At 42.7% G+C, this 11,898-nt stretch overlaps 1 protein-coding gene across 1 annotated transcript in view; it reads right to left on the bottom strand.

Moving 5' to 3' along the window:
• Window positions 1–64: 64 nt before the first annotated feature.
• The window catches only part of LOC309343527 (sterol O-acyltransferase 1-like), a 39,052-nt gene continuing 27,218 nt past the window's right edge, over window positions 65–11,898 (bottom strand). The window contains exons 9-16 of the mRNA XM_081865164.1: window positions 11,576–11,657; window positions 10,360–10,405; window positions 9,125–9,251; window positions 7,330–7,427; window positions 5,997–6,095; window positions 5,281–5,416; window positions 4,334–4,479; window positions 65–3,406 (exon numbers count right to left, since the gene is read on the bottom strand). Coding sequence (XP_081721290.1) covers window positions 3,350–3,406; window positions 4,334–4,479; window positions 5,281–5,416; window positions 5,997–6,095; window positions 7,330–7,427; window positions 9,125–9,251; window positions 10,360–10,405; window positions 11,576–11,657 — 791 coding nt within the window. The 3' untranslated portion in view covers window positions 65–3,349. The remainder of the gene's footprint in view (window positions 3,407–4,333; window positions 4,480–5,280; window positions 5,417–5,996; window positions 6,096–7,329; window positions 7,428–9,124; window positions 9,252–10,359; window positions 10,406–11,575; window positions 11,658–11,898) is intronic.

The following is an 11,898-nucleotide window of genomic DNA, read 5'->3' as shown; positions in this document are numbered from 1 at the left end:
ACTTTCAACCAGTTCGTTGTCTAGGTGCAGTATATGAAGGCTGGAATGAATGCAGGCAGACGAGTTTCATGGATAGCAAAATATATTTCAATTTCTGTAGTACAGTATAGATCACATAATCCTTTGCAAGTAACAGAATAGGTCACAACAGACAGTTCAATACATTTTGGAATCGGTTAACAATTCTATATCCCACCATCAACAACCTTCCCTGACCCACAATGTTCTCCATATTACAAAAGATGCAAGTGAGGCTTGGTAAGACCATTTCAGTGTCAGGTAGTTTGTCCTCTTCTCACCACCATCTGTGCAATAAAATTTTTCCATTGCTCACTCTGAGAAAGAGGAAAACTACAGCCTTGCAATCCAGCACCTTCCAGGTTAAGAGGATGTCTTGTCGCAGAGGTACAAAGGTTACAATCAGTTGTGTAGATCATTTGCAAGAGATTTGCAACCATGTTGTGCCCATCCAGTTTACATTCACAGATTCAGTCCCAAAGCATGAGGTTGATTACAATTAGTATACTGATCTTCCCACACGTCCCCCTTAGAAAAAAGTACACGTATTTCCCAAAGACAACAGGATTTATTTGATAACATTCTCAAATTATATTCTGAAGATGGAGGTTTGTGGAGAGGGGGGTTTCTCTTTAAACAAGCAGCAGAAAAGGACACAATGCAATGAAAATTCTTTGGGTGGATCCCGGCCATCTTATAATGACAATTACAGTGCCATCATAGACAATTTAAAAACAAAAGCAAAAAGCTTTTTGGAATGGATGAGTTGACCATGTTAACACTGATTTAGCAGTACTACAATCTGCACATATAGTTTGTAATGTTCTAGGAACAGAAATCTCCCTCACACCTCTATCTAGAACCTGCAAGTGAGTAGCCTCTAAAAACTGTGTGTTTGTTAAGGGTACTTATCAGACTCCTTCAGAGCTTACACAGGGTGTTGATCCAAATTCAGATGTTCATATTTCCTCATCTTTCTCCAAAAGTGGATACTGTTTCAGTGAATTTTTAAAGTTTTGAACTAGATTAAATACTGTACTTGATGTTTGGCATCTTGAAACTACTGTTCATAATATTCAATCCAGGTGGCACTTCCCCCAAAATCCACAAAAATTATCAATGACACACCCACCTTAGTCAAATAAACCTGGAACACATGGCTTAGCTAAATGGCAATACACTTGGGTCATCAAAGTACTGATTAAAATTAGCACACTTATCACTTAAGCTGTTTTCTGCAGTATAAATCAGAACTAAGTTTCTTTTTAATTTTTGCTGCAGTTAGATGACATGAGAAAAGCCGCCAGCACCTAGATTTTACTAGGGCACCAAATTTAGGACAATACAAAGGACAGCAGCTCAAGAACACAAAAAACTTGCATTTCCCCTATGTGCCTACGCTAGTACATAGCCCCCCCCCACTCCTTTGCACTCTTAGAACATGTCAGAAATGCACTTTAGGGCGGCTGAGAGAAAAGCTCCAGATTATAGACTACACAGTGAGCAGTCAGCAATACAGGGGTATTGTTTTTCACAATGACACAGTCCCTCCTTCTGTAGCTCTAAGCACACCACCCACCCAAGGCTGTCTCACAAAGTAAACCAGCGTTTTAAGTGGAGCAGCATAATCATTTCAAGCCAACACACTCTCTAGGTTCTTCAACACAAACTGCATTTGCCCTCCAAATCGCTGCAGTAATCATCAGTGAGGAATGCAAGAAACTTAAAACTGGACATGTAGCAAAAGGCAGCATTTCGCTGCTTATCAAAATTTAATCCACATAGCACTGTGGGGCTCCCCCTGATCAAAACTGGCAGCCTATTGTTAAAGCTCCTCAGCCCTATGCCTCAATTCCAATCCACATTGGGGCTCGACAGATGCTATTTATTTTCAAAAGAACTAATTGCATAAACAGCATCAGGTCCGCTTGGGTCCTTAGCTAGAGAGCAGGAACCCCTGAAGACACTGGTTCTGGTTAAAATGGGAATGATGCAGCCCTTAGTAGCAGACACCACCCACTTTTGGTATAGAAAACAGTCCCACGTGGGCACCAAGGCTTCTGGACCATGGGCCACTGTGTGCATTGCGGTGTTGCCAACAAGAAGGCAGCAAATAGCCATCCTTGGCAGAGAGGATGCAAGTTACTCACAGTGCAACATGTCTGCAATTTAAGTCGCACCTTAATTGTGGTACTTAATTTAATGCTGCCTGTTTTACTGGATCAGAAGCCAAAGGGCAAAGTGAGCCTGGTAAGGAAAAGACTAACCTTTACTGCTCATATTATTAAGAGGCTAAGTACCCAAAGGAAGATCCTACACCTAAATGGTACACTTCAGCCAGTGAACATTTATTCAAAAGGGGGGCAGGAAACAAAGCTTGAAAACAAGGCAAAAATTATGACGTACCTTTCATGACACATAAGAATAATATTATCCTTCAAAGCAGAAGTTAACAGATTCCATATATGCTAGGCCAATTTACATTTCAACAACTATTTGTTGTAGCAAATTAAAGGTTGTGGGTGAATCAAAACTCATAAGCTTCCATTGTGGCTACTTCCACGGAAAAGGGTGTAAAACATCTTACTGCTTCTCCAAACAGGTATCCACAAAGTCACATACAAGGGGCAAGTGAACTTGGCCCTCCAACAAGAAGGGTGTCCAGTAACACACATCTCCAGACTCAAGGCCCCCTCGCTTTGGCCGTGGTTTGGGAAAGGTAAGTCTCTCTCCCACTCTCCTTACCTTTTCCACACCCCAATGCAAATAGCCCTGCATCTCCCTATACTTGGGACTGGGGAGGAAATGAGGTTGGCTGGTGACAGTAAATAAAAAGCAAAGTCAGTGTTTGTGGGCCACTGGCTCCATCACATATTGTGCTGTAGCAACAAGCAAAAGAATGTATACAAATACTGAGCACGTGTCCCGTTTCAAAAGGCAATTCAGAAGGACGGTTACGGTCAGACAGGCAAGCCTAACCCCAATCACAATACTGCCAATTTCAGACAGTTAAGAGAGAAAAGTAGTAACACATAAAAGTACTGTTTGCAATAGGCAAAAAACTTCACCGGAAATTCCTTCGCCAACCTTTCAGTAGGTTTCATGACCAGCATGGAAATGGCTCAGGTTGGAGCTGCCGAAGGAAAGAGAACCACCTGCCAAGCCACCTGCAGTCCTAGCTGCCTTGAGTGACAAAATGCCATCATTTGCCATCACTAAAGACAGTTTCCCTTTCAAAAGTCTGCAGTCGTTTTAACACACTAGCTGTGTTGTCACTGTTTAAAAGACAAGCATCTTCTGGCCTTGACGCGGAGGGATATCCCAAAGGGTGTCAGAACTTAAGATGGCAAGTCCAGGAACGCGGTTTCACATAGTCAAGGAAAGTGGGCTATAAAACACAAGAGGAACAGTAATGTTAGTCAGGAAATGCTGGGCACTTTCACTTCTGTAGAGTTATCCGTTAGCCATGTGAACAAATGCCAGTGATGAAACCCAAGTGTTTTCCTTTGCTGTCTCTCAAGCCTGGGCGGCCACCCAACTTGCAACAGCCAATCTAGGCAATTAGAAGTGGGGTGTGTGTGTGTGTGTGTGTGTGTGTGTGTGTGTGTGTGTGTGTGAAGGCTTGCCCTTCCCAGTAAGACCCCTCTTCAGGGCAACTTCTTTAACTCTTTAACTCTCTGAATAGCAGGTTTTCCAGGTCAAGCAGAACTGCTGTCTGCAATCCTGAAACTACAATCCTACTTGGTTCTAGCTACTATGAGTCCAAGAACCAGCCCCAGGGGGCTATGCATATGCATGTGGGCTGATTTGGCACTACATATTAAATAGGGAAAGGTAGTGGGCACTGCATATTAAATGCGGCAAAGATGTAGTGAATTCTCTTTGTTTGAACCCTGCAGATCCAAAGGTGGCAGTTGAATCAGAGAACACAGCAAATATAATAAAGAAACCACTGTGCTCCACTAAGGCCTCTCACTCTTTTCCATTACCTTCCTCTCCCTCCCTTCTTTACTGCCCCCTTTCATCCTCTGAGAACCTTTGGCTTTCACCTCTCCAGAAGGGCAGAAACTCACTCAGAGCTTTACATTATTCATTTAAAAAGACATGGAGGAAGTTTCAAAGGTGTTTTTTCTGACCCTGCTGCTTGTTATTCTTGTTAGAAAGAAACTTCTACGGTAGCTATTCTGGGCAGAATGCAACCTTCTAAAAATCTGGTTTTCGAATTTTACGTTCACATCTTAGGCCTTGAATGAATTGTCCAGAATAGCAGCTCAGCTCTGTTCCTCTTATTTCCAATGACAAGTGGGATACTCACATTTTTCAAAGGGCAGTGCTTATAAGCATACCATTCCAGGCTGTAGAGGGTAAGTATGACACCCTGGCCAAGGAAGAGCGTAATCCACATGAACACATTCCAAATGGGGCCTTTCCGACGGTCATTGAGAATGAAGTTGAAAACCACTGACGGAAGAAAATTAAAATGTACTCAAAATGCATGTTAATGATCATCTCGTGAGACTTTGAGAAAGTCACAAATTACAGTTTGGAGCATTAGAAAGAAGTCCTTACTCCTCAGCCAAGCCAAGGAAGCCCTCTCTCCTACTCTGACCATGATCAGTCTCAGAAAATGGAGATTTACTGTATTTTTCGCTCTATAAGACGCACCAGACCACAAGACGCACCTAGTTTTTGGAGGAGGAAAACAAAAAAAAAATTCTGACTCTCAGAAGCCAGGACAGCAAGAGGGATCACTACGCAGTGGAAGCAGCAATCCCTCTTGCTGTTCTGGCTTCTGGGATAGCTGCACAGCCTGCATTCGCTCCATAAGACTCACACACTTTCCCCTTACTTTTTAGGAGGGAAAAAGTGAGTCTTATAGAGCAAAAAATACAGTAATCCTCTTAAATTCATTTCCTGCTGTGAGACTCATGTCTGTCTCCTTTGGCCGCTCAGGTTCAGCTCGCAAAACAGATCAGTGAGACGGTACAAGAGTGTGAGCAGTCACTGTTCATCTTTGATGAGGCAGAGAAGCTTCATGATGACCTCCTAGATGGCTTAAAACCCTACATGGATCACTACGACAGAGCAAAAAATACAGTAACTGGTGATGGGAGAGGCTTCCGGGTTTTAGGGTGCAAATGCTAGGGCAGGCTGGAACACAAATCTCCTGCATCTTAGAACATTAAGTACAGATGGCAGCTAAAAGCCAAATCTCAGTATTTTCAGAAACTGTTGCTGCTGAAAGATATATTTGGTACTTACTTCCAAAACACATGAAGAGGCAGAACAGGACCGGATAGAAGTAACCAAAACAGACGGCCAAGACGTATTCGTGCACAATAGCAGAAAGAGTGAAGACCGACAGCATAGCGACTGCTTTGAATTTCTTCCCAAATAACTGGTGGTGAGAGAGAGACACAGACAAACAAGGGGAAGGGTGACTCTCTGATAGGTGAATGTATCAGAGGAGATCCAACTTTCAAAAACAACAGTGAACAGCTTGTGATAACCACCCTTAAATTGCCCATTCACATTTATTGCACAGGGAGGGTTGTCTCCAGTGGTGGCCTTGCTCTGTCAAAAGGACTTCTCCTTGCACAAGGCAGGGCAGCTCATTTTTGCTGATCCCTCCTACTCAATGCAGCCCCACAAACACTTAACGTGAGAGCTGGAACAGTGTGGGATATGGCATAGAGGGGTGAAATTGGTGGTAGACTGGGGGGGGGGAAAGTGACTTCCCAAATACTGGATACAAACCAGACTGCATAAGTACAAGCTTCTCTCTTTCCACCTTCCTCACCAGGAAAGAGGCTATTGTCAGATCTCTGCATGAGTAAAGTGACTAGGTATTTTACATGTTGTGTAATTCTCCTTTACTAAAATCATTTTGTGGGGGAAATGTAAAGATCTCTCCCATTGCTCAAAAAAATGACTTTCTATTAGAAAGCAAGGGGGTGCATTAAAAGATGATTGCTTACCCAAAGGAAATCTTTGTATGCATAGTAATACAGCCAGTCATGCACTACCACATTCCAGGTTCGGTAATACTTTGCATAAGATGTAGAATTCCACCAGTCCTGCAAGAGAGGGTCAGGAAAGTAAAAAGAGCAGAGACCTTAGAGACCGTGTTTAAAACTGCAGGATCAAAGTGCCAAGTGCATTCCTGCTACTCATGTGTTTTAGAGCAATTGGCAATACAATCTTTGTGAACATCTGGTGTACTGTTGCAATGTATAACTGAAATTCCCCAAGAGCTCATTTGCAGGCATTAAATCCTAACCTCCTCCTTCCCAAACAGCCACCCTGAGAATAAGTCACTGGTGTCCCAGTCTTTGTAGCTACACTAGGTCTCCAAGGCTGAGATCCAAAATGATCAGAGCTAAATCAAATGTGACATTTTCTCTACATGAACAGTAATTCAATGTAGGGGGGGGGGAGGCAACCTGCAAACCACATTCAGAAAAGAGAAATATAGAAGGTAGCTGAAATTCAGAGGCCTTTTCTATCACTGTCCTCTAAACTGCTCAAACTAATCATTAATGGCCCCAAGCGGAAGCAGCAGCAGGATCAGAACACACATTTGTATGATCCCTTGGAATTATTCATTTATTTAACAACATGTCTATATATACTGCTTGACTACAAATAGAAACTCTGAGCATTATACATAAGGCATTAAAATTGCCAATAAAAGTTTAAAACATCAGATAAAATCAGCAGATAAGCTAAAACATATTAAGACACATTTCAATTTCTACATGTCTGGATAGGCAAAATGTTTTTAGCAGGTGCCAAAGGAATATTGCAACACTTTATTGTGGATGTTTAGAGGTGCCAGTATATGCCAACACTAAAAGAAGGCTGCAGGTGAGTTCTGCTAAATAATGTATAGAATGGACATACTTTTCTTCCATGACACCATACTCAAAACTATTTACATTTGTTTAAAGGTCACAGCAAGGTTAAAATACTATGCAAAAAGCCCAGCAACAGAAATACAACACATAGCAACAAATGTTTGTGAATCAGAAAAGTCAACAGAAGAAAAGGCACAGGCTCCCCTTTCCACCAGGGGTAAAGGAATGTATTAACAGGTTGCCGAGAAGACCACAAGGATGGTATCTGATTGGCCTCTCTAGGGAGGAGAAACCTCATCAATGGCAAAATGACACACACACACACACACACACACAACATTTCTATCAAATGGAGTGTTCCACGAACCAAGGTACGCTCTAAAACTGAAAGAAAATACTTCTGTGTGTGTGTGTGAGAGAGAGAGAGAGATCATGAGCCTTGCACATCAATTACCTTGTAGAACATTCTGTCAGCAAAGCACAGCATCTCAGCAAAAGCATTCAGCCAGCAGTGAAGGTATGCAAAAAAGACCAAGAACAGCATCAATACACCTGGAGAGCAGCGAGGAAAATATGTATTTTAGGTTAATATCATTCATAATGACATTATTACTATTTATCATAATTGTCGCTATATCAAAGTATCTCAAAAGCAACTAACATAAGAAAAATAGGACCAAAAACATTAAAATTAAATATAAAAACAGTAACAAAACATGACCTAAAGTGCCCATGCAACAATCTATATACAGTGGTACCTCGGGTTACAAATGCTTAAGGTTACAGACGCTTCAGGTTACAGGCTCCGCTAACCCAGAAATATTACCTTGGGTTAAGAACTTTGCTTCAGGATGAGAACAGAAATCGCACTGCCGCGGTGCGGCAGCAGCAGGAGACCCCATTAGCTAAAGTGGTGCTTTAGGTTAAGAACAGTTTCAGGTTAAGAAAGGACCTCCGGAAAGAATTAAGTACGTAACCCGAGGTACCACTGTATTAAAAAGCAACAAATCCTACCCACTCCACTGAAAAGTGAGAGCCCAAGAAAGGGCATGTAAATAACTGATTACCCTCCCATTAGGAACCATTGTCTGTTTTTTGACTGGCATCTAAAACAGACAATGATGGAGCCAGGCACTCTTCCCTGAGGACCGCATTCTACAAGCAGGGAGCCACCTCTAAAAGGGTCCGTTTCCATGTTCCACCCTCCACTCCTCCCTAAGATATTTATGCAGTGACCAGGCTGGTTCAGCAGCAGAGAGGAAGCCCTTCTGGTGTTGGGGTCCTGAGCCGCATGAGGATTTATAGGTCAAAACCAGCACTTTGAACTGAGTCCAGAAACTATCAACTGCTTGCATCCCCAACACAAGACTAAAAAGCAGAGTTGGATGAAGCAGGATCGCACCTTCTCCAGTCTACCAGGACTGATGTTACTAAGGAACATACTGCAAAAGCTGTTCAGAGAGAAGAGCAGTAGCTCAGTGGTAGTGAGCGTATTGAAAAGGTCAATCTGCAGCCTCTCCAGGTAGAGCCAGGAAAAGTTCCCTGTCTGGAAACCCTGGAGATCCACTCCTGGTCAGTGTGGACGACCCTGAGCTAGATGGGCCAGTGGTCTGATCGGTGTAAGGCAACTTCCCATGTTCTCTCTCAGAACAGTGAGATTGACGCTCAGCTTAAGCTATTGCCCCAGTAACAGGTTTTCAGGAACCCTACAAGCTAAGATCATATATCCAACAGGCCATACATTGCCAGTTGTTGCCAATATCACTGTCAGGGAAGAGTTAGAAGTTTCCAGTTTCTCAGAGGGAGCAAGCATTCCCCAAGGGGGAAAGGAGAGCAGTGAATCTAATAGAAAAGAGCAAGAGGAACAACAGGGAGGGACCGGCTGTTGACAGGAAAGGCAAGGGTTCAGTTCTAGCTCAGATTCGGAGGAGGGGAGATACAAGCCAGCTCTAGCCAGGAGGTTAGAAAAAAAGAGCAGGAAAGCAAAAGGAAGGGCACGTTCGACATTTTGAGAGTGGCCGGTCATGGAGAAGCAGAGCCCAGAAGGTATCTGAAATAAGTGACTCTGAGGAATAATATTTAAGTACCGTTTATAAGATTGCTTTGTTAATACGCAATAAAAAGTTATAAAAGAACAAGAAGCGTTTGTGTGGTGATCTGAGACCAGTCCTGACAATCACCACTGTATCTCATTATTTATTTGTTGCTTAGAAAAATTCCAGAATTAAAAGGGGCACAGAAGCACTCACCTGGAAGAATAGAGTTGAAAATGCAAAGGACCAGCCCTCGTACATTTAAATTCTCCTTATAGTTCCGAAATGTAGGTATACAGAGTCTCACAAATATATAGTAAGTATAGAAGAGTGACCCAAGGACCTAGAGAGGAGTAAAAACAAAAGCCCCTGATTATAAAAGTAGCACAGGAGGAATCTGTAAGAGAGAAAGCTGATCCCAGTTACCAATATGCACAGATCTAAGCTGAGTAAACATCATACATTTAATGCACATGACATTCCCCAAAGAATCCTTAGACATGCACTTTAAAACGCCCCCCCCCCCGAGCTCTAATTCCCAGCACCCTTAATAAACTGCAGTTCCCAAGATTCTTTGTGGGGGGAGCCAGGTGCTTTGAATGTCCGGTGTGTATGCAGCCGTAGGCAACAGCTGACCAAAGGTTTCAGTGCCACTACGATAGTCCGTGCTTCTTTCAGATAAATGGCATTCCACGTGGGCTCCACCATGTGCAGAGTTACTATGCCAGCAGTTGGGAGGCCTGGGTAGGTGCGCTGCTGGCATGTGTATATGTGGAGGGGCCCAGGTGGAACACCTGCTTTACCGACAGCAGCTGCCGTGGTAGCAATTTCATTGTCCTGCAAGGAGCAGGTCCCACGAGCAGAGACTGATTTACAGACTATATTTTTATCCAAGACTGTCCTTTGAACGTTTAGGATCTGTGACACTGCACGGCTAGCCCAGCCCAGGGAAGGACTACATCTCCATTTGAGAAATACGACCGTGCTTGAAATTAGCTGATCTGCTCCACTCGGCAAAATAAAAATACACTATACAGATTGCTGCACTGTTCATAATTTTATAAACTTAGGAAAACGTTCAGGGTTGGTAAGAAGACTAGCACACAGACATCAGTTAATAGTCGGTTTAGGAAGGCTTGTTGTTTAGAACTATTGTATCCTGAGAAGTGAAACTGTTTTATTTATCTTACAATGGGTAGGTTTGTTTGTCATTAGTTTAGGGGTAATTATTCATTCAGCAATCCAAATCTAAGGGAATAGGATGCAATTCAGAAATTTTCGGAAAGCATTGTCTCTAGTTCTTAATGCCAAAATAAAAATAACTAATACAGGCTTGTGCACTCCAGTAGGCTAGTACATATTTTTATGAACCAGTAACTCTTATCAGCTTTCAAGGCTGTATAATTATCTGCAGAAACACAGGAATCCCAAAAGGAAGAGAAATATCTAACCTGTGCAAACTTGGTAGCTACATAGCTCCATCTTATTGTAGGATTTCTGAAAAGAAAAGGAAATCACAGTCATTACACCTAAATCAAGACAAGAACTTGCTTGGCATCAACTGAAACCTAATTTGCGAGAATTTTGAATTACTTTGAATTACTTTCCATGATAAAAGCAACTAATAAGTGCAGAGCTGATGTAGTCTGCAGTAAACACAATCCAATTTCTATTCCAGAACAGCAAATATTTAAAGTAAGAAAGCCTGTTTGCTAGTTATGACTTTGCTCAAATGGCATGCTTTACTAAATGTGCAGTTGCACTACTATTTTTTAAATCAGTTCGTTATTTTGCATAAAGAAGGAAAGGAGTAGTTGAGGGCAGTAGGATATACAGATTGAAGAATGTGGAATACCATGGAAAAGAGAAAGACAACCCTGTATAATACAGCAACTTCTACAAAGGAACTCTAGAACCTTATATATAAAAATCCCATCAAAACCCATGACGTGTAGAATGTCTTAAAGCCAAAATGGTCAGACTCAGCACCTGTTATTGGAACCAGAAGCAAAAAGCTCTGGTGTGCTCAAAAGAGATGTGCATTGAGCCAATTCATTTTGGATCCTACTAGGCCTGCTCCGGGGAAATTCAGAGAAACAAATGGTTGCCTACAACTAAGCTTTACTCAGAAAAGACCCACTGAAATTCAGGACCATGAGTTAAGTTAGAGACCCAGCAGTGGGTAGGGTCAGAGGCAAAAGTGGGTAGTGCAATAGATAGAGAGGCTCAGAGGCCAGTGGTGTAGCGTGGGTTGCCTAGGGCTGTGCGGAGAGGTTGGGTGGGAGGGAGGGAAACACATTCAACTGCCTAATACTATCCGCATCGCCCAGGAGACATAAGAAGAGTCGTTCTATGGTCTGGAGAGGTCTCTCCTGGTTCGCATGGAGAAGCTGTTTTCAATGGATCCCAGCGACAGAATATGCAGTTATACTGAGGCTGCCCCAAGTGTTAAACTTTTGCATCCATAACAATTTTGCGCTCAGGGCAACCGTGCCTGTGAACCCACCATGCTACGCCACTGCAGAGGACTGCCCCTGCCCCCTGGGCCTGAGGTTCCCAACCTGTGTGTTATGCCCTCCATTATGAAGCATGCATGCAGTCCAACCTCACCATCACAATGGCTATAAGAACTGCCAAGTCACAATGGAGCAACTACATTGACATTACCGGGGATAGGCGTCTCTGTAAATAAGGGTGGGAGCAAAGAGGAAATACAGGTACTGGGAAACTTTAGGAACTTGGACGGTGTCTGAAAAAGCAGAAGGGAGAGAGTCGTTTAGTAGCAGATAATGCCACACACTCAAACATAAACCCACAGGGTTCCATCCTATTTTCTATGGGTCTCAAACTGTTCATTAATGCTTGAGTTTAGCAGTAATAAATTTATACAATTTCTCAGTCCAAGGAGATGGTTTGTATGCCATTATTATTCTTTTTTTTTTTTACAATGAGTAAGGCAAGTCTGTGACAAGCCCCTCATCTCTAGTCCA

The sequence above is a fragment of the Podarcis erhardii genome, assembly GCF_964252035.2.
Source record: "Podarcis erhardii genome assembly, chromosome: 6".
Classification (NCBI taxonomy): domain Eukaryota; kingdom Metazoa; phylum Chordata; class Lepidosauria; order Squamata; family Lacertidae; genus Podarcis; species Podarcis erhardii.
The sequence above is the reverse complement of the archived record's forward strand: the minus strand, read 5'-3'. Positions and strand labels throughout refer to the sequence as shown.